The 23,966-nt window shown below is 31.3% G+C and overlaps 2 protein-coding genes across 2 annotated transcripts; one reads left to right on the forward strand and one right to left on the reverse strand.

Moving 5' to 3' along the window:
- Positions 1 to 494: 494 nt before the first annotated feature.
- Positions 495 to 1,641, reverse strand: LOC111015395 (bZIP transcription factor 44). The gene has a single exon (XM_022290408.2). It carries the CDS (start codon positions 1,271 to 1,273, stop codon positions 716 to 718), a length of 558 nt encoding a protein of 185 aa, XP_022146100.1. The 5' UTR covers positions 1,274 to 1,641; the 3' UTR covers positions 495 to 715.
- Positions 1,642 to 16,213: 14,572 nt separating this feature from the next.
- On the forward strand, positions 16,214 to 23,261 carry LOC111015388 (phosphatidylinositol/phosphatidylcholine transfer protein SFH8). Its single transcript, XM_022290401.2, has 14 exons — positions 16,214 to 16,626; positions 17,639 to 17,942; positions 19,085 to 19,184; positions 19,266 to 19,532; positions 19,642 to 19,719; positions 20,460 to 20,561; positions 20,858 to 20,907; positions 20,999 to 21,098; positions 21,180 to 21,278; positions 21,395 to 21,508; positions 21,662 to 21,794; positions 22,105 to 22,502; positions 22,763 to 22,837; positions 22,943 to 23,261. Exons 1-14 carry the CDS (start codon positions 16,593 to 16,595, stop codon positions 22,961 to 22,963), a joined length of 1,875 nt encoding a protein of 624 aa, XP_022146093.1. The 5' UTR covers positions 16,214 to 16,592; the 3' UTR covers positions 22,964 to 23,261.
- Positions 23,262 to 23,966: the final 705 nt, after the last annotated feature.

The raw sequence follows: 23,966 nt of genomic DNA on the forward strand, positions 1-23,966 counted from the left end.
AAGATAAGGTCTTAAAAAAAAGAAAGAAATGATCCAATGTGACGGATACAACATAACCGTCACTTTTATAACCATTGATCATAAAATAGATATAAAGAATCCATTGTGAATTCATGTATAGTTCGTTTAATAAGATACTAATTACTTTCTTGATAGTAGAAAGTTCAATCTTCCACCCCATATTTGTAGTACTAAAAAAGATTCAAATAATTTTTAGTCGACTATAATTGAATAGTTATAGACAATGTGGAACATAGCATTAGAGGCTCCCTAAAATTGAAAAAACTTTATAATAAAAAATTCAGGACTACATGAATATTATACTCTTTTTTGTTTACACAATAATAGAAGTAATGGATCCCACATCATTTTGAATACATGAAAGGAACTATGACACTCTCGAAGTACAAGAATTTTATGAAATTTCGAACTTCGATCTTAGAAAAATCAACGAATTTAATCAATTGAGTTATGCATAGATTGAAAATTACCCGTGAAGGAGGAAGGCCAAGATTTACATGTTCATTGCTCTTAGATCCATAAGTTTTACAAGATAACACCCAAAAATAACCCAACATCTTGTTTCCCCCATTATTATTCCTTGTCCCAAATGCCAACCAATCAAGACATAATTCCAACTCTAAATCTAAAATCCCAACAATACCCCCCCCCTCTGTTTGGCTGCCAAGAAAAAGTTCATTCCAAGAGAGAGAAATCAGTAGTCCTCAAATATATCTGCAGAGGCCATGAGTGGGTGGTTCATATAGAAAGCCATTTGCAAAGGATTAAAAGACCCCCCACCCCCACCCCCGCTGCCCCCGCCGCCGCCGCAGATATCAAAAGGGTCAGGAGAGAAGTATCCAGCGGCGGCGGCGGCGGCGGTGGAATCGGGGCCGCCGCATCCGGATTCGAGAATCCCATTAGTGGGGTTCAAGAAATGGATGATTTCAGCCAAGGACTGAAGACGGTGGTCGAGCTCCGCCGCCTGAGCTCTGAGAATGGAGTTCTCTGCTTCGACGGCGGCGAATTGCTGCGCAGTGGCGCCGAGAGTGGCGAGGATCTGGTGATTGTCCTTGGTGAGATGGGCGACCTGCGCCATTAAATCGTCCAAATGCTTCTGCTTCCTCAACCTGGATCTCCTCGCCGATTCCCGATTCGAAACCATCCTCTTCCTCTTCCTCTGCTCCATCAACGCCGCCGCCTGCATCTCCTCCTCCGACCCACAGCTCTGAACCACCGACGAATTCGAACACGTCCCACTCGAGGAACCCATTACAGACCCAACAACAGAAAAGAAACAGAAACAAAAACAGATGTATCAATCAATTAAATTAATTAACTTTTTCTTTAATTTGGGGATTAGGTTATATCATGAAACGTAGTAGAGCCAGTAGAGGAAGACGACGGAGAAAGATTGAACGAGATGATGGGTGGCGCGGCGGAATGTGAAGTTATTTATCATACAACCACAACGGAGGATTTCACTCAGAATTAGATACATCAATCTCAAACATCACAAACAGAGTGTTGGGCATCAGAGCTTTGTGAGAACTGAGAAACAGGGGATTGTGGAGAAGACCCAGATGGGGAAAATGGGGGAAATGAAGAAGAAGAAGAAGAAGGGGAAGGGGCAATGAAGGCATTGAGGGGCAATTTATAGGAGATTGAAGATGAAATGCTAATGGGTGTGGTGTGGGTGAGAAACAAAAATCTATTATTTTTATTTTCTTTTTTTTGGGGGAGGGAAGTGAATAAAAAAATGAAGAAAAATAAAAGTAATTATTAATTAATTTTAAAGAAGAAAGGAAGAAAGAAAGAAAGAAAAGAGAAATAGGAATGTGGTGTGTGAAAAGGTGATGGGACATGTGGGCCGTGTGGTTAGGGGAAGGGTTAAAAAGGCTTTTCTTACTGTACCTCTACAGCTGTGAACCAACAAAACCACAATAAATATATATATATATATATATATTTTTTTTTTTAACAAAAAAAACTTATATTCTTTGATAAATAGCTAGCAACATTTAACGACATGTTTGTTCATATTTCTTATTTTTATTTTCTCATTTTTAATAAACAAAAATAGAATTGCATGACTTTCGATGTATATAAAACAATATTTTTATTTGTATTGGAACAGATTGGAAATGGGAATAAGATACAAGAAACTTGTTTTTTAAAATTAAAAATTACTAATAAAATTATTAATGAGATATAATATCAAATGAAAAACATTAAATGGAAACCTTATCAAATGAGATATAATATTATTGTATTTGTTTCTTTTTTTCATTGAATAAAACAGAAATATGTTTGACAACAATATAATCATGAAAGTAATTTTTTATATAAAATTTAATTTTTTAAAATCGAATGTTAATAAATATTATGTTATATTTACTATTTTTTATTTATTAAACCTTTTATAAGTAAAATAATAAAATCATACTTTTATTTATGTTAAAGAAAACATTAAAAACAAGAAATAGATTAAAAAACTTGATTTTGTTATTTTCACAATTTTGGAACGTTTCTTGAAAAGGAGAAATAGAGATAGTTATCAAACATATGTGTTGCTCAAAAATTGAAATGAGAAACCAAGAACAATAAATGAGTTGAAAATGTTACCAAACTAGTCTTAATTTACTTGTACTTTTTTTTTTAATACAATACATGAGATGGGGGATTGAACTCATGTTCGTTGGAGATGTATGCCAAACTAGTCCTAATTTACTTATTATAATTTTCTAAAGAGAAAGATTTGATCTTCAGTTGAAATCAAAAGAAAATGGTGATACAAGATTCTGATTTAAATCTTATTTTCTGAGGGAATACCCAATTTTTTCTTTCAATAATATGTGGAGTGAGAGTTCCAACACACCTGATATTTGTTGGAGATACATATGACCTATTAGTCAAATATAAATGTTAATCTAAGTTCGTGACAAAGTTTAGACCTTGCTATTCTTAAAGATAAAATATTAAAAATAGATGTTTTGAAAGTTTATAAATCAAATTGGACTATATCTAAAAGTAAATACCCAAGATGAGATATACAAGGACAAAAACTATGTTATTTTTTGATTTTTTAAGTGCAATTTATTCTATTGATAAAAAAAAATAGTGTAAGCTATTTTAAAAATATTAATTGTTGATTTATTTTGATTTCTAATCTTTCATCTTCATAATATATTGAGATTAATTTTAAGGTGAAGAAAGAGATTTTCTGTCTTAAAAAAAAAAAAAGGAGAGATTTTCTATTAGACTAGTAGGGAAAGTTTACGCATACTTATATTAATATTTTTTCGCTTTTCTAATTGATATAATGATTTACTTTCAATTTATATAATAACATCTTTTGAAAAAATTTCTCTCCAACTAGAAACTATAGGATGATTGTTTCATCTATCCAAATTTCTATAATAAATACTATGTTCCATCAACATAGGTCAATAAACAAAACTAAAGATAAACCTATTTCAAAATTTAAAAATATAACTATAACTTTTGAGTTAAATAGATTTCGTACCCAAAATATAAGAAAAATTGTAAATTTAATTCTTATTTTCCTATATGAACTTTCAAAATTTTTATTTTGATCTTTAACTATTTTACGAATTTATTTTGGTCTTTTATCTTTATCGAGATATGCTTCCAACATGGGCAGAGGGACATATTTACACAGGTCAGGGGGGCTTGAACTCCCTTAAATTTCGAAATATATTATATTATTAGTTAATAGTTTAATTAACTCAAGTTAACAAGTTTGTTTCTTGGCTTGGTGGCACATGTGTGTTCAACCTCCCATTGATTTATTATGATGTATTTAAATCAATAATTTATTTATAAATTTTGAAATCAGTAACTTTTAAATTATTTCAACTAAATTTTAAGTGAAATATTCTTAATAAAAATTCTGAATCTTACACTAATTTTGACTACACGTATCAACGTACTGACGTGAAGCATGTATTGAAATTATGAAAAGTTAATTGAAATTATGAAAAGTTAGTTGAGATTAATATTGGATGAACAAATGTTAGGTAACAACGTCAAAGCAATGACAACGAGAAGTATTTTTCTTTAAAAAAAATTCATAACTAAAATAGACGTGTTAGAAGTTCGCAAACTAGAGTGATAATTTTTTTTTCTTTTCAAAAAATACATATAATATAGCAACAACCTTTTAGTTTTGTGAATATGACAAGAAATTTGAAATCACATTTTCGATCTTCTTGTATTTCAATTTTACCTTTTTATATTTTCAGGTATATCAAATCAGGCATATCATTAGTACATCGACATTTATATAAGGTACATTATTTACCTTAATTTACTACATACAAAGTATATCAGTTAATCGATATACCATATTTATCACTAATATACTTTGAGAGTAAATTGGATTTTTTCTATATCAATTTTTACAAAATTGAAATGTGGTTACTAATTTTGCAAATAACTATTAGTTTTTTTTTCTACTTTTGCAAGTGCCATTTTTTATGATAAAGAATGGAAACTTGAACCTATGATCTCTATAATAAACCATTAACACTATGATTTTTTTTTAGTGATGATTCAAACAAAGAATAAGTATTTTAATTAATTGAACTAAATTCATATTGATATTTTAACATCATGATCAGTTAACCACTCTGAACTAGTCTAATGACACTAGAGCATGGAAAATGGACTCGAGTAATTTGGCAGCAATGATTCAATTTATAGCCACCTACCCAAGATAAAATCCGACTAATTACGTAGAAAAAGTATATATTGATTTAACAAAAGTAAAATAAAATAATTTGATGTAAACAAACTCTTAATTAATTGTGACTCTATGATAATTTGAGTCTCTAGGGACAGGGAACAAGTGGGGAGGGGACAACCTAATTTTCACCGCCACAAGTACCACACCACTATGAATCAGAATCTGTCTCTGATTTTGTTCTTCAAATAATATTAATATTTGCAATTGCATTACATTTTACAGATGATATTCTGACAAAACTTTAGTACTTTTTTTTAATTTTTTTTTAATTTTTAATTTTTTGAGCTTTGAGAAAGGAAAAAAGAAAATTAAAATTTTGCAGATCTTGTTGTTGTGTTGTTAGGTACCGCCCCTTCATTATACTCCCAGCTCAACTCTGCACCTTTTTAAATTATTACCCCTGCCAATTCCCCAAAATGCCCTTGGTTTTTCCACTATTTTTCTGGGGATTTGTATGGTAAAGATGTCATTTTGTTTTGCGAGTATGGACCATGTGTGGTGTGTCTTCCTAGGCAATTTTGTTTTTGTACTTTTTTATGTATGTTTTTTGTTTTTGTTTTTGTGAAACATCAATTGAACAAGTATAGTGTGCCAATCTCAACTTCAGTGGACCACACACTCTCTTTGGTAACTATAGGGGTATTTTAGTAATTTGATTAAAGAATTCTCGATTATTCTTCGATGTGTTAGAGTGGACTCGAACTTGAATGAGTGGTGAAATGTAAATATGAAAATAGCTCGATTAGTTAGAGATATTAATGAAAATCTAGAAAGAAAAAAAAAGGGTTTTGAAGTTAATATCTTTTGTTGGTAGGTTTTTTATTCTTTATAAATGAGTAACATTATTTTTTGTTAGGTAGGGTGTGTTGGATTTTTTCGATTTTGGAATTTTGGTGTTAGCTTTCAAAATTTTTATTTTATTGGATTTTAGAGGATTCATGAACTGTCGGATGTTTTATTTTATTTTGAAAATTATTTTACCAAATAGGGTTTTTTAATTTTGAAAATAGAAAATTATTTTTAAATTCTAATTCCAACATACTTTTCCCCTCCCGCTCCCATATGTTGTACTAAAAAATATATTCTAATCGACTCATTGGATTAAAATTACTATATATATTGGATGTAAGTTTTAGGAAAATTTAGCATGTAGGATGGATCTAATTAGGTTCAAAAGAGATTTTAGACTTAGACAGCTACAAACTTATCTAGTCTAAATTTAAAATGATCATTAGTTAGACGATGGATCAAACCGCTAACATGAACGTAACTCTTAAGAAAAAATGATGCATAAAACAAGTAACATTCTAATTCAGTTGATTTAAGTTTCCTACCATAATATCAGCAATTACAGTAGTTATTAGATACTTCTAGTGTTTAAGAAATTGTTGCTTGTCTAGTAGTAGCGATTAAACAAATTGTTGCATCGAAAGAGAAACAAATGTTGACACCAATTACAAATTGTTGTTAGATTCCTCGCAACTTCTACCAACAGTTTGTGAAATGTTCTACAGTGCTAAAAACTACCGCTATAGCTCAATAAAATCATTGTAACATACTTGTTTTTTGTACTGATCATAATAATTGTGATAATTCACATCAAATCATGTGGTTGTACGTGTTGTGAACTCAGAAACCTAAGTTTTATAGGCGAGTCTCCTTACCCAAGATCAACATAAATCCAAACTTCTAAAACATGCTTTTCAAACTATACATTATAGGCTCCTAAATCACAAACTCATCAATCAAATACATGCTAGTACTTTAAATTGTTAGGTACGATTAATTTATTTATGTATTTCATACTCACGATACACAATCCTACGCTTTAAAAAATCAAAAACCAAAAAAAAAAAGGAAATTTGAAAAAAAAAAAACTCTTTCCCATGGAGTTTGGGGATATGGGTGTGGAAGTTGGGTTGGCTTTTAGGACAAAGGGGTTGCATGTGAATGACCAATTTTGAGTGTGAGTGTTTTTTTTTCCTCTCCTTTATGTAAAAAGAACATATATTATATGTACTGAGTTATCTTATCTTTATTCTTTAGCCAAAAGCCAAACCATAGAAAAATAATAATAATAATAATAATAAAGTAACAAGAAAAAAAAAAAAGATTGTATGTATTTTGAAAGTAGGAAAAAGAGAAGAGTCTACTTTAGGAATGGGAACCAATGGTGGGTATTTTAGTTCCATCAATGTCAAATCAACTAAGTCCCTTAAATAACTTTTTTTTTTTTTTTGAGAATCCAATTCATATTCTAAAGTTTGGGATATTTCTTATCTCTTGCCTTTTTGGTATTTGGTTTGGCCATGCTCTCATCTCATACCCTAAATTCTTTATCTTTTGTTTTTATTTTAATCTTGTTCTTAAACCTAGTCAAATCTTTTGTTTTACTTCCTAAGCGTTGAAATCAAAAAACTATATTTTAATCTTTACTTCTAATTTTTTGATTCATTTTAAAACTTTATTGCCTGACTTTTATATATTGTAATGGGAGTACGTTCTAACATCTGTCTGATGGACAGAATATTAAGGTATTTGAATAAAAGACATGTTGATGACCTTAGTTTTGAAGCCAACGTGAACATATAACAAGGTTAATTATTTAATGGGAGGGTTGAACCTGTCACCTTATTTATTGTACTAAAAAAATCCTTATTTTGGAAATAAGCCTCCAATGGAATAGTTAATATATTAGGTTTAGAAAATTACTATCCTAACATGTTTTTCAATCACTTGGAAGTACTTTTCAAACATCATTTATTGGTAGCTTTAGGTTTTGTTTATGCAAAAAACGAGATGAGGTCAAACCTGGTTAAAGTTGGACACGTGGAAGTTGGCCAAGGAATGACCTGTACAAGAGAGGCAAACTTTCCGACGCTCAAGTCAATAAACAACTTGGACTCATATAAAGTTCGAGGAGAAAATAATATCCCTCACTATAGAAATGATGTCCTCTATTTATAGGTTTGGGATCCGACAAATTTCCCGACAGGTGGTTATTGATGTCGAAGGTCAGGTCGAACGTGTCTGTCTCGACATGTCGACCCTTAGTGTAGATTGTGCAATTGGATGATTATCAAGACAGAAATCTAGCTAACTATGCCACTTCGGACAAGTTTGAGGTGTGGACCTTATTGAAATATGTTGACGTGGGTGTATGTTGTCCTCCAGGTGACACGACGATTTTCACCCCAAAACAGGTTTGGATAGTAGTTTCCATATGGACAACCTATATAATTTAGTAGATAAACATTATTGTTTAGTACGATATAAAGCATTCAATTACTATCTTTAATGTTGAAGGTGGATCAATTTTGCACCCTAAATTTCTTGTACTAAAAAGTGGAGGCTTTAATGATATTCATTAGATTTTATGGGAATGCCAAACAAAGAAAAAGTGGAAAGATTTTAGGCCTTAGGATTATCCCAACATCATAAAGTTTGGCAACAACTTAAATTTAATTTAGATTCAACATCAGATTGATTAAGTCCACATATTTCTTTTAGTTAAATATTGGGTACGAACCCTTCCAATTTCTAACTTTTAAGAAGGTAAGTATTATTTTAACCAATTGAGTTATGCTATCATACATGTTATAATCTATGTCAAAAACATAAATAAAAAAACAATAATAATAACTTTATATTAATATCTTTCTAAGATCCCTATCATACTTTGAAGGGGGCGTTAAATGAAATGGATTTAATATTAGGAATAAATTTTTGACATCCATCAAATGACAAAGACTACTAAAAATTGATAAGTTCAAATATATGATCTAAAATTTTAAAATAGATGTAATTGGAGTGTATTAAAAAAAATCATCAAATGTGAAACCCACACATAGAAAATAAAATTCAAGAACGTAAAATTTTGGATGATATATACATACATATATTATTTAGTCCATGAAGTATGCATAGTAATTTTTTTTATATTCCAATATATTGGAAGTTTTTTTTAGTACAATGAGTTATTGGAGACAAAGATTTGAACTCACGATCTTTTGATCGAAAATAAGTGTCTTAATTAGTGACATATGCTGCACTAAGATATAAAATAAATTTCAATATAAATAAATAACGTGGTTATAATTGAATGAGAGAATTGTGATGAAGTATTTAATATTTTTTTTATGGCTAGTATTTTTCTAAACAAATATTCACCTCACTCCAAGTGAAAAATCCAAAAAGCCTATTTAAAAAAAATGTTTAAATATTATTTTTTTATTATACTTTCTACTTGTTTTTGTCCTTTTATTTTTTAAACGTCTATTTTGGTCTCTGTAATTTCAACTTTTATTCATTTTAGTTCTTCTATTTTCAAAACATCCGTTTTGATTTTGTATTTTTGAAAAATAGATAAGTTAAAATGAACAAAAATTAAAAGTACAGAAACCAAAAATAGACAAGTACAATATACTAAAGTCGAAAGTACCGGACCAAAATACTAGCTCGAACCTATGAACCAAAGAAAGAAAAAAGACCCCTTTTCAAACAATCCCACTAATTGAACATGCAACTCTCCCATTTCTCCATTCATTCAACCAACCCACTTCTCCATGCTCTCAAACCCTATCTTCTTACTTTGAAAATGGACAATTTCTTCAAATAAATGGGCAATTTCTTTTCTATTTTCCACAAGTAATTTGGTTGAGTGAGTGTTTTCCAAAAATAAATAAAAGAAGAAAAATATTCAAGTAGGACTAGAATAATCTTTTAAAGACAAGGTTGCTAGAAAGGGCATCTTTTTACCTTTTTATTTTTTAGTTTTTTTTTCTCCAATTGAATATTTTGAGATGGATTTGAATGGCTGCTTTTACATTCAAATTGCACGTTGCCTTCATAATGAAGAAAATAGAGGAATATACGATGCTCTTGACACTGTATATGTATATTAATTGCCCCGCTTGTAAATATAACAACAAATTTATAGTTGATTGAAAATATAGTAACTATTTTTCTGATTTGTAAATATAGCAAAATAAAAAAAAAATAAATAAGAAAACATGGTTTCAGCCCAAAAATAAAAGTGGAAAGGTAGGCTATATCCTTAAAATGGGTGGTTTTCTAAAAATGAGGAAAATCATCGGGTTGATAGACTTAATATCAAACCTATCAATTATATACTTCATATTAGGTTATATCAGTTGTATCAGTGATTACCTAAAATGAAGCATATCACTGTAGTGGTATTTAATGTGATTGATTACTTCATGTTAGTTAGGTGTATCAGTTATAAATCTTGATATATCAACAAGAAACCTACTACAATACTTAAACTAAAATCTTCCGTTTGATCAAGAAGATTTATTAATATGATATTATACCTAATACGAAATGCATCATTTATATATTTAGTATGACTGATGTACTAGTTAGTACATCTCAATTTTCAAGTATATTACTAATATAATTGATGTATCAATAATAAACATGCGGTGTTACTCAAACCAAAATATTCAACCCTAAGAAGATTTATCAAAGATATAACTAATATAAAGTATATCATTTATATATTTGGTTATTAGATATGTCGCTTTTTGGAAATAATAAGAACAAATTCAGAATAAAGAAAAAATAATATTTTGATGTCATAAATTTTACCCTATTTTGTGAAATCAAAAAATTGTTGCTATATTGGCAAATATGAAGAAGAAGAGAGAGAAAAAAATTGCTACCCATTAAAAATACTCTATAGTAATTGGGAAAAGTTATTGAAAGAAAAAAGAGGCAGGTTTTTGCAGTTTGGTTGTTCTAAATTCTAATGGTGTCGGCCCAAAAAGGAAAGGGGAAAAGAATTGATGTGATAATTTATCATTCCAATCAAAATTAAAACTTACATGTATAAACATTACACATACCTATCCTATAGTTTCATTTTCAAACCCAGATATTTCCTGTGTTTGGTGGGTCCCACCAAACACATATCTCGTTTGAATATAACTTAGTGGATAAAGTAGTAATTACGATCTTACAGATCGACGATTACGATTCCCGCTGGCCCACAATTATTGAACTAAGATTACAACCTAAGCATAACTCAAATGATTGTGAGTTCGAATCCTCACCCTCATGTGTTGTACTAAAACAAGAACTAAATTGAGAGTAAATCTCAAAGACAAATGAAATCTCTATGGTTGGGTTGATTCAAGAGTTTATCTATAATAAATTTTGGTTAAATCGAATCAACCCGAACTTATTATTAATTTTAAAATTATTTCTTTTAATTACCATAAAATTATATATGGATACATTTATTTTAATTTTATTCCATTCAATATAATTTCTTTTATGGGTTATTTACCCTCCAATAGATTTTTAAAATAATTTTAAAGTTTTTTAGTGTAATTTTTCGCCATATAAATAAACATTGATTTACTAATCTTAATTGAATGCTAGAAAATATGTAAATAATTATTCGAAATATTAGTATCTATCTTTTTTTTTTATACAATAATTAATCGAGTGATCCAGATGACTCGAAAATCAAAACATTTCATTATTGTATTGGATTGAGTTTATTATTTAATAAGAATTATTTGCAATCTAATCTCATCCAACTCGTCAACACTTTAAAGTCATTCCATACGTAAGAGTCCTTTTTTTTCCTTTTTTTTTTTTTTTTTGGAGTGTCAGCAGGTTGTTAGATTGCATAGATTGTTTCAATTTTTTAGAAAATGGGCCCGTTTGAAATACATGATTCAGGGCCCATTATTGGATCTGAAACTCGACGTTCTTCAAGCCCAATTGTAAACACTACTTATATTTGGAATTTATACAATAGATAAATAATTATGAATCAATTCAAAATTGATCATATTTACAAAAATGGCCAGCTATCATTCCAATAATATCTACAGTCTGTCCTTTCTCCCAAACAAATTTAAAAAGTAAAAATAGATGGTATACAAATTCAATTTATATTTGATTGCTAAAGTCTAATTGGTTTAACGTATCTATTTAAATTTAAATAATATTAAAAAGCCCAATTATTATTATTATTATTATTATTATTATTATTATTATTATTATTATTATTATATAGTTGTAGGTTAGGTTAAAAGAAAGAAAGAAAAAAAAAAGTTGACCTTGTAATGAATTGTGTTGTTTGGTGGCCGGTTCATGGTTGACCTAACCTTCATAAAATTTATTTATTTATTATTATTATTGCATATGACAAATTTAATGATTGGTTTGACCTTCAAAAGTTGAATCAGTAAATAATATTGTATATATTAAAATGCGCATATTATACATCAATTTGAGAGAAATTGAAAAATTATAGGGCAAAAACTTGTTTAATATTAAGGAAGAAAATATTAGGGTTTTAGAGAAAAACATGGAAATAGGGAATACTATTTTAAACTAATTAAAAATATTTTTCAAATATTTCATGATCCAAATTGGCTACACAAACTTTCAGAAATTAAAAAAAAAACACTTACAAAGGCGTGTGGTATTATTACGATAATTTTGACGAGTTTCTAAAATTTTCATATTTTAAGATTCTTCTTATTATTTTTAGTTCAACAAACATTCGAATATTTGAGTCTTGAATCTTTATATAATCAATTGAACTATATTCAAGTTGGCTTAATAATCTTTTTATCAGATTTAACTTTTATATATATCATTTTTTCTTAATTTATATAAATTCTTTCATCAATTCTTTTATTGTCACATCATGTTAAAAGTATTATAAAATATAATTAAAAATCTCATCACATTTTCAGATAATATTTTTTTTCTGTTCTAAAATATTTTTAAACAAAATTAACTACTAGATATAGAATTGACACCCTTAAAAATATAAGATAAGGTTATATAAAGCATTAAATCATTATGAGAAGGGAAGGATCTAAGAAAAGCCTCTCTAATCTTAAACATAGGACATGAAAAATACAAAAGTTTTGAGGTCTCCATTCTATAGAACAAAAAAAGAGGACATTTCATGACACTTTCCCCTTTCTTGTCCAATATTTGTCTTGGAATTTCAAATGGATTTTAGGTCAGCAATGGCATGGCTTAGCACATGCTCCATGCCTTGTGTGTCTCCACACCAACACATTCTCTTATTACAAAACAAAAATCATAACACTTATCCCATACTTTGGACAGCTATATCATTACCTAAATCGTCATTTCAGTTCATTTTGATGTGGATGAAAATGTCGGAATCTAAATTGTGTGTAAAGATGTTAACAAAAATGTCGATGGAAATATCGTTGTTGGAGGATTTTTTCTATGGTGAAAATCAAGAATTTTATGAACATTATTTAGATGGATGAACGAATGGTCCAATTATACCTTGTGTCAAAATGAATTATTGTATTTACTAAGTCTTTATATTTTAAATACTTTTTATTATAGGTTTAGGTTTGAAAGAATTTCAAGCATATTTTAAAACTAAAAAAAAAATAGAAAGGGCTAAATCGAAACTAATATCAATCTAACCCATTTCATGAATAAAATATGATCAATTAACCAACGTTTTGTTTATATCAATCGATGTCGTTAACTATAACTTAAAATAAAATCCAACCCAAAATTCAAACACGTGATCAAAACTTTTAAAATATATAAACTAGATAAATATAAGGTGGAAAATACAAAATTCTAAGCATATATATAATGTAACCAAACTTTTATTCATGTCAAAATTTGAAGTGCAATTGATTGTTTTCCCTTTTATTTAAAAGAAAAAGAAAATAAATAGTGGAATCGTCCACTCTTTATACGGCTGGCGTGCAAGTGCATCTTTGCCTAAACTCAGGTTTTCCCATATACCGAAAAAGCTTTTTTAGACAATAATAATTAATTACTTATTTCAATGCTAATGGGTTTTCTTTTTTTTCTTTTCTTTAGATACCACTATTTTACTTTTTTCTTTTACAAGTATATTATAATTATAATTCTAATTATTATTTAGAAAAATATAAATGGGTTTGGTAAAGTTTTATGTGAAAAAATTAATAGAAATGTATTCTTAGGCTAAAATAACCAAATACAAAATTAAATAAAAATGAAAACGAACAAAATTTACCAAAATTAAACATAAAATCCCCTCAAAGTTACAAGCAAGTGACAAAATCAAACCCAAAAAGTCAATTTCTCTCATCTTCCATGAAAATCTCTTTTACCGAATCAACCTATTTTGAAAATGGAAGGAATTGTTTTTAAATATTAAAACATTAAATAAAACATCACTTTTATAGAAGGTAAAGAGATCAAATTCAACTCATCCAAAACTCACAAGGAAAAATAAAAAAATAAAAAAATTTGTCCATCAAATTAGGTAGACAGATAATATGTGCATTCAATCAGGAAATATTTTTGGTTTAAACATATTAGGACAAAACAAGAAATTGTTAACATTAGATAACAATTTCTTGTTTTGTGTTTTCTCATCTTTTTAAATAAAAAATTAAAATCTTTTATTTATAATTTAATTTTGTAATTATATATTCAAATTTTTTATGTTATATTTGTTATACGTTTTATGAGTCAATAGTAATAATGATACTAATGAGAAGAAAAAAACGGAAACAGATACAAACAACCTGATTGTGTTGCTTCCAAAATTTTTATACAATTACTCAACTTTCATGTTTATCAAAAACAAAAAACGAGAAATAAAAAACAAAAATATACTAAACAAAAGAAAAAAGAAAAACTTTATTGCGAATATAAATATGTTAGATTCCATTTTGAGTTGTAGTCCTCCAAAATAAACTGAAAAACATTAAATACTCTTTTTACAAAATAAAAAAACCTATAATTTAGGAGTGGTGGGTGGAACTAATTGCATCACTTTCAATGGTGTGGAAAAATGGAAATAAATATAAAAGAGAGAATAATATGAAAGAAATGTAACAGCTATAAATACATCTCTATTATTTCTCTCTTTTTATTTATTATTTATTATTTACTATTTTATTTATTTATTTTGAGAAACAGCTAACTTAGCTTTGAATGAGCCCTTTGGTAACGTGATTTCGAATCAATCTTAGCCATCATCCGTTTTTGCCCCCACCGCCCTTTAATTAAACCCTCCTCCAAATCAAATTACTTAATTCTTTCAAACATTCAAACAATATAATAATAATAATAAATAATTTATTTCCTGCGTGCTTTTTAATTTTTCGTAGCATAATTCACACGAACCTTCGTGGAGGATAACTCTTACTTTGGCCCGTAAAAGAAAAATTATATATAAACTTCTAAATATTTTGTTTTAATCTTTAAATTGGATGCACTAAATTATTTTACCCCTCACTATCAATTGAACAAAATAATAATTTGAATTTTATACGTTGAAGTAATTTGTGATTGTTTTAAATGAAATTTAGGGACTAATTAAAAAAGACAAGGAGATTAAGGATGGGAATGGAAAGAATTTAGGGGGGTGGAGAGTAATTTTAGTAAAATAGGTAGTACGGAAATATGATTATAGAACAAAACGTGGGAGATAATGAATTAAAATGGAATAACTAATAAAATTATCGTGAGAAGAATAATATGCTTTAAAGTCAAAATGTCCGAAGAATTAGTGAAATGAAATCACCCACTTTTGCATATTTTATAAATAATTTTTAATTGAAAAAAAAAAGAAAAAGTTTAGAATTAAATAATATAATCTCCACATGCAAGAAAAAGAAAAAGAAAAAGAAAAAGAAAAAGAAAAGTAAAAGACGGGGGGCCGCCTCGGCCTCGGCGACGGCCTGCGCCTGCGCGGCGGTTCGACCAAATCATTGCCGAATGAATTCCCTTAATCAAGGGCGCCACGTGTCATCTGTGGGCCCCACACTAGGTCCCACTTACCCTACCCGTTTTCACTACCATTGGCCGTGTCAGATTTATTCGAAGTAAAAACTTATTTAAATATTCTTATTTCGATAATTTATTTTGTTCTCCATATTTTCAAAATTTTTGTTACAAAATATTTATTCTGATAATGGTACTTTTCAAAAAGTGAATATTTTTATTTTTATGTATTTTATTCCATTATAAGTTTAAATGATGCTTAACTAATTCAATAGTCAATTCTTTAAGAGTCATAGATTTATATTACATAGTATTTATTGGGTACAAAATTGGTATTAAAATTTTATAAATAGAGATTAAATTGATCACTTTTTCCAAAGTATATGAATTAAAATGTAGGTTTTGAAACTAAAATGACTAAAATGAACTAAAGTCGATATTACAAGAACTAATTTAAGTATTTTGAAGGGAGGATAAAATGTGGAAAATAGTATTTAAACCATTTAAATATGTATTTTCTTTATAGCATTAAAACCAATTAAATATTAGATAAGAAGATGAAGGATTATTTGGGCTGATTTACCCTTGCTCTTCTGTGTCTGTTTCCATAAATCCTCTCTGTTATTCTCGCCGTTTCTAATCGGCGGTTTTTTTAAGCGTATAAAAGGGCGATTAATTCATATCTTTTTTGTAGGGTTTATTTGTCTTCTTCTTCTTATTATTTTTTACTGATCCATTACTGCAGCTGGATCCTTCGTCATCTTCTTCTTCTTCTTCTTCGGCCGACGCGTTCTTGGCCGTCTGATTTCTTGACGAGACTTAATTCCTATCCAGACGCTGGCTCTCTCATTTTCCTCTTGATTTTCTGTTTGAGCGCTCTGGGTGTTTGGAATTTGGATCGTTTTTTAGGGTTTTGTTTTTGGACCTGAATGTGGGCGGGATTCTGATCGGTTGAGAGCTTGTGTGTTCTTCTTTTCTCTTTTCTGGTGCCAGATAGATCCGTTGGAGAGAGGGATTCTGTTTGCGTTCTTGATTTTGTGTGGGAGAGCCGAGAATGTCTGGACCCTTGGATCGATTCGCCCGCCCATGTGAGTTTCCTCCGAATTGCTGCTTTTGTTTTGTCCTTCCTTTGACCTCTGCTGTTTTGAAATTGGGGTTCTTTTTATCCACGCATTTGGAGATATGGTAGGTTTGGAGTTCTTATTTTCTCTGAATTTGGGCTTCCCAGTCCGAGGAGTGGGTTAAAAAGAACTTGAAGAGCGTTAATTTTCCGAATTTACGGGGGGATTTGGTGAGGGGGAAGCGGAGTTTTTTTGTGGGGCATTCATGCATCATTCGAACATACAAGGCTTTGAGCGTTTCGTTTTATGTAATTTTAGTTCTGGGGTCTGTTCTTGAAGTGACCTAACCTAGGGGATTTTCATATCACTTCCATCCTGTGATCGTCACAGTTTCTTCAAATCTTTTACTTTGGCATCGGATCAAAGATGCTTTTAGTATAAAGAAAAGTTTTCCACAACCACCTTTAATGCTATTGAAATTTGACTAGTTATTTGAGTCGCATGCTATTGCTTAATCTAGCTGTGACTCTCCACTGTGACTTTTAGACAATTCCAGACAGATTGTATAACAAACTATCTTGGTTGTTAAATTTAGAGTGCACAATTCGATGGAAAATTTATCGTCTTGTTTGCGGTTTAGTCCAATGTGCGGATGATTTCAAGGGGATGAAATGTAGTCGTATCAATTCCTGGAATTTCTTCCCCTCATTCTAGACGGATTATGTCATCACTTGCTAATGCCATGCAGTTTGGATCTTCTTGCAAAGATAGTGCTACTTGCCACCAATCCCACAATTGTGCTTAATGGAAAAGAAAAAATTGAGAAGAGAGAGAGAGAGAGAGAGAGAGAGAGAGGATACGGACCCTTGTGAGATTTAGTTTCAGAGTCATCATGTGTTAGGTTAGGTAGGCAGTTCATAATTGACACTTGAAGTAGTTAATTTTTGGGAGGTTCTCATACGGCATGTCTTTTTGTTCAGCCTCATCAAATTTTTGGTGTTTGTACTCACTCTTATTAGGTCATTGTTCTAAATGTTAGGCTTTGAAGGGTTCTCTGGTAGTGAAGAAAGAAGAGAAAGGAAATCTGATTTTGAAAACTCGGAGGATGAAAGGAGAACTAGAATTGGGTCTCTAAAGAAGAAAGCACTAAATGCATCTACCAAATTTAAACATTCCCTCAAGAAGAAGAGCAGCAGGAGAAAAAGTGATGGTCGTGTCAGCTCGGTTTCTATTGAGGATGTTAGGGATGTTGAGGAGTTGCAGGCTGTTGATGCATTTCGTCAAGCATTGATAATGGATGAAATACTGCCAGACAAACATGATGATTATCACATGATGTTAAGGTCTGTAACCTTTCTCTTGTTGTGCATATTGTAATGTATGCCCCTTCATAATTTTACTGGTCCCTTTTTCCCACTTAATTCATTTACCTCTAATATGTGGTCGAATGCGAGGATTCGATTCTATTACTGCTTTAAATTGCTTGGAAATTGGTTTTATTTAGATTAGGTTGTGTTATAATGGTACAATAACAGAAGCAAAAAGCAAATGTCTTTCTAAAACAAAACCATCATGGGATGGCTCAAGTGGTCAATGAAGGCCAATGTAAATAGCAAAAGACTTAGAGAGAATGAGCTCAAACCATGATGGCCACCTACCTAGGATTTAATATCCTACGAGTTACCTTGTCAACCAAATGTAGTAGGATCAGGTGGTTGGCCCGTGATTAATCGAGGTGCGCGCAAGCTGACCTAGACACACGGATTCAAAAAAAAAAAAAAAGTCTTTCTAACACAAAGATTTATATAGTTCAGTTTGACAATCTGCCTAATTGAATTTGAGCTTTCTTCTAGCATGAGACAGATTCAATCATGCTAGATTGTTGGTGCCTTTTATATGCAGCTTTTGTCCACACTTTTCTTTATCTTCTTGGTATGCCTCAAATTACTATCTTTTGGCTATTTTTCCCACCCCTACTTTAAAAGACACACAGAGGCCTATCATTTGCCTACCTGACTCAAGCGTGTGTCTTACAACTCTTGCACCTCAATGAAGTCTGTAGTTTCTTTAATCAGCCAATACCTTTGTTTTACTTTATTTTCATATAGAAAACTATCATTCTCTGTCTTTCCTCCATCATTAGCTTGTTTTTTGGCCTTGTGTTTTTAGTACAAAACAGATTAAAATCTATCACTTTTCTTTATTCATTTCTAGTTTCTGTAGGAATTTTTTGCCAAAGAAATTTTATCCGTCGTATGATTCTCATATGCTTAAAAGAATTATTTCCAACTATATTAGTGCCTTTTGTCTCACTTAGGCTTGTACATGCCTTGTGCTTTAGAATCTATGGAGCTTGTGTGTCTTAAAAAAGCATTTTCCCAACTTCATGATGTCCTGACTTCACGAAGTTCAATTCCTCTGATAAGCTGCTTTTAACATATTGTTTCAAGATGATATGCTTGTAACTTCCCATTCACCTTTTCAGGTTTTTAAAAGCTAGGAAATTTGACATTGAAAAAGCTAAGCATATGTGGGCTGATATGCTTCAGTGGAGGAAGGAATTTGGTGCTGACACAATAGGTGAAGTAAGTACAGGTTGAACTTTTTTTTTACCTTTTTTTTTAATGGAAACTCTCTATCCTTATTATGCTAGCAATTTCCCCCAGGACTTTGAATTCAAAGAGAAAAATGAAGTTCTAAGGTACTATCCTCACGGTTATCATGGTGTGGATAAGGAAGGAAGACCCATTTACATTGAAAGGTTGGGAAAAGTGGATCCAAACAAACTTATGCAAGTGACAACTATGGATCGATATATAAAGTACCACGTGCAAGAGTTTGAGAAAAGTTTTGCAATCAAGTTTCCAGCCTGTTCTATTGCTGCAAAGAGGCACATTGATTCAAGCACCACAATCTTAGATGTCCAAGGCGTGGTATGTTGGATCTTGATGTTTCTATTTTTTTTACCAGATTGGTTCATGATCATGATCAAGCCATTCGAATTAATTTTAGCTTGCTATTTTTTGTCTTTTATCTATTTAGGGCCTCAAGAATTTCACCAAATCTGCCAGGGAACTAATAATGCGGCTGCAGAAGGTTGATGGTGACAATTACCCAGAAGTAAGCAACTTCACTTCTTTGCAACGATAACCTGAAATACTTTGTACTATCTAATTAATCTTCGACCTCGATACATCACTTGAAGTTGATGCTTTTGTGAAGTATGCTGTATGGAGCTTTTATCTTAGTAGCACGTCTTTCTTCCTGTGGGATGTGGAAACATTGCGGCATGCAACTTGGCAAACATGTAGATTTGAGTATAACATCTATATATATATATACTGTGCATGAATATAACTAATATATAAGAGTAATAATAAATTTTTAATTAAAACCATCTTTCATTATGCATATGCATGCGTATTTGATTTTGAACTTTCTTGTGATGCAAGATCTCAAATATTGTAAGAGTGTCTGTTTGATTTTCTCCATAATCTTTACATAAAATAATGCCTCATTATACCATGCACAGAATTCATAGTCACTTGATATGTCGAGCTTTCAGAGGGTGTGATGTACCAAACGGTCGTAATGTTGATATTAGATAACATGTTGATCAACATATCTATACCTCCTTACTCAATTCTAAAAAGTTTTTCTTTACTTAGCACGTTTTTGGGTTTATAAGTCCATTTCTTTTCCTCTATCACACATTCGTGGTCTGATATTTATCATGTAATCATATTTTTCATAATATCAAATTGTTTATATGTTGTCCATGTTTATTTTGTTCATATTTCGATGTTCAATATGACTTGTAATTATGTTAGTTGATATATTAACTATTGACTATTGTACAGACTCTCTCCCAAATGTACATTATCAATGCTGGTCCTGGATTCCGGATGCTATGGAACACTGTGAAGTCTTTTCTTGACCCCCGAACAACATCCAAAATTCACGTATGTAGTAAATTTCCTCTTTTTTATAATCTGGAATGATGTAGTGCAGTTTGTATAGGGTGGAAGATTTTGTAACTTTCATTTAATTAGTGGGCTTAGCTTAAATCCTCTAAATATAGAGGGTTGATCTCCTGTATTTGGTTCGATATACTTTGATAATTAAAAAACACCTTTATGGAGTACTTGGAGATTTTTTTTCCTTTGGCGCTTGGTTGCATCATGGAATCACTATTCAAGAATTCGTTTATCTTGTTTAGATTCTGACATCTACTGTTCTCTATTTGAATTCGTGTTAGGTTCTTGGAAATAAATACCAAAACAAATTACTTGAAATAATTGATGCCAGGTAATTAATTTTCATTTGTATATTATGCTCTCATCCTGTCCTTTTTTAGGGAACACAACTTGTTCATCTATCAATTGTATGCATCGTGCAGTGAGTTACCAGAATTTCTGGGAGGAAGTTGTACTTGCGCAGATCTGGGAGGATGTATTCGTTCAGACAAGGGGCCATGGAGAAACCCAGAAATTTTGAAGGTTTTGTTCCGGTATTCTACCTTTGATCTTTCATCATTAGTTTTTTTTAGTGGTGATTGTTGAATGTGTCTATTTTGGCAGATGATTCTTAATGGCGAGGCAAGACGTGCCAGACAGGTTGTAAAAGTTCTAAATAGTGAAGGGAAGGTTGTTGCATATGCAAAGCCACGATACCCAATGGTAACCTTCTATTTTTTTAAAAACCATTCCAGATTTGGGCGTAATTCTATTCTCTCATTCCTTTTTCTATAACAAAGCACTAAAGCATTTTTCACCTTTTAACCATCTTAAAAAAGGTGAAAGGTAGTGATACGTCCACTGCAGAGTCAGGATCTGAAGCCGAAGACATTGCTTCTCCAAAAGCAATGAAGAGCTATTCTCATCTTCGTTTGACTCCTGTTCGGGAAGAAGTAAGTTTTCATTTGTTGAGTGCTATCTACTACATTATAGTTTATGCGACAATATCTTGGAGTTATAAGATGGGTTTTTATAAGGACATATGTTTAGATTATAGGAAATTTTGCAGCCGTAATTTTCTTAGTGTTTCTCATTGGTTGCTGCAGGCTAGAGTTGGCGGGAAAGGAGGTTTTGCCGCTAACTTCTCTGGGTATGATGAATATGTTCCCATGGTTGACAAAGCTGTTGATGCTGAATGGAAGAAGCAAGTTTCACTCCAACGACCTAGCACCTCTAGAGGTTAGCAAAGTCCAATCTGATCCATCGCAACTTCTGTGAACCATATCAGCCAATAACTTTGGACATATTTTACATATCAATCAAACCAAGTCCGCTTAGCAGTTTGTTAAAAGCAATGTTGAGTATACTTCACTGGTTGGAGGACACAGTATATTGAAAACTGTCTTGTGTCACATATAAATAACCTTTTTTTTGTTCCAACTATGAAATGGGTGTGCATATCCGGTACTTGTTTCAGATGTTCTTTCATAATTTTAGAATTTTAGATGATCGTTGCTAATGAATTCAAATTTTATTTATTTATTTTTAGGAGCTCTTCCACTGCCTAACACTGAAAAAGCACCTGAAGCACTTTGTGCTCGAATGTTGATGGTATTCATGGGCTTTTTCATAGCCATCTTGGCTTTCTTCCGTTCAATGGCTTGCCAGATAAGTGGGAAGAAATTGACTAATGTTAGTCAACACACTCCAGAACAACTGTCCCTTGATAAAATGGCCATGGAGCAGAATCGCTCCCCTTCATCAATTCCGAAATTTACAGAAGCAGAACTCCTCTCTAATCTAACGAAGAGGCTGGGTGAGCTGGAGGAGAAGGTCGATACACTCCAATCGAAACCATCCCAGATGCCATATGAGAAAGAGGAACTATTGAATGCTGCTGTCTGCCGCGTGGATGCCTTGGAAGCTGAGCTGATTGCTACCAAGAAGGTATTATGCGATACTCTTTTATCTTTTCAGCTTTGGAAGCTTGAACTTTTGTGATGTGAATGTTTTACTTGTGCTAATTTAGTCACTCCTCTATCTTTAAAGCACAGTGTTGTGGATTATTCATATATAGGTTGTTTTATGCTCTTATGACACTGCTCCTAAGTTGGTCAATTAGTCTCTGTTCTGTCCTCTGGAATTTATTTATCTATGTCCATTGTATCGTACCGACATGTAGTCTAAGTCCCGCTTTTACTGAGCAGGCTTTGCATGATGCGTTGATGAGGCAAGAAGAACTGCTTGCTTACATCGATAGCCAAGAGGAAGCAAAGTTGCGGGTAAGCCATCTATCAATATTTTTGCACATATTCAACTGTCTCTATGTTTGCAGTGAATCTCAGTCTCTTCTCTTATTGATGTGTGTGTTCCTTTCCATTCATCAGAAGAAGAGATTCTGCTGGTAATATGTGGCTTGGTCTCGGGATAAGAGGAGAATGCGCTAAGCGCAGCTGGGTCTCGTGTATCAGCTATGACTTGGGATTTGAAGGTGGTGGTGCGCTGCTCGTCATTGATCTGACTGACTTTATATTTCAATGATGTGATTATCTCTCCGATGAGGAGGAAAACGCACATATGCGCATACTTTGTGTGATTACATGTGAAGTTTTCATGTTTCGAAAGAATATATATTTATTCAGTAAGTTTTTTGTTGTGTGTTTTTCACCTTCATCGAAATGAATTGGAAACGCCACAGTTAATATATCTCTGCATGTCGTATGATTGAAGGCTTCCTTAAATATATATATATAAGAATAAAGTATTTGATCAATCAAATATACACGACTGCAAAGTGCAGACCAATATTTTGGTCTTCCTGACTTATAAGTATATATTTAAATTGTTAGAATGATACCACAGGAGGTAAAACTATGACCATTTTAATGCAATTTTATTTATAATATTGGGGTATTCCCCATTAATGCCTCCATTGATGGGCATTGTGGAAGTAAACATGCTCTAATGAGCGGTTCCGTAGGCAGGGTTTGAGATTTCTTGGTCATGTTGTTTTTAGGTCTCAAGTCAAACCTTCGGATGAGTTTAATATAAAAATTTTTTTATGTCCTATGGGTATAAGCTTTAGGTTGGGCGCTGACGTTGATGCTAGGGGAGCAAAGCTCTACCAGCGTGTCATAAAAAATCTATACCAACGATATTTCTATTACAAGCTTACAAGAGTGTTAATTGGATTTGAATAACAAAAAATACTTGTTTGTTTGAATAACTTGTTTAAACTTTAAAGAAACTAAAAGTTCGTTGGATAACATTTTCTTATTGAAACTTAAGCATTTTGTAATTAAGTATGTTTCTTGTCTCTCATTTTTTGGAAATATTTTTGAAATTGTATAAAAATTTTGGAAACAATAAAAACAAGTTTCTTGTTTCCGTTTCTAATTTATTATAAAACAT

This window comes from Momordica charantia (genome assembly GCF_013281855.1).
Source record: "Momordica charantia cultivar OHB3-1 chromosome 2 unlocalized genomic scaffold, Mcharantia_2.0 BLBB01000002.1, whole genome shotgun sequence".
Lineage (NCBI taxonomy): Eukaryota > Viridiplantae > Streptophyta > Magnoliopsida > Cucurbitales > Cucurbitaceae > Momordica > Momordica charantia.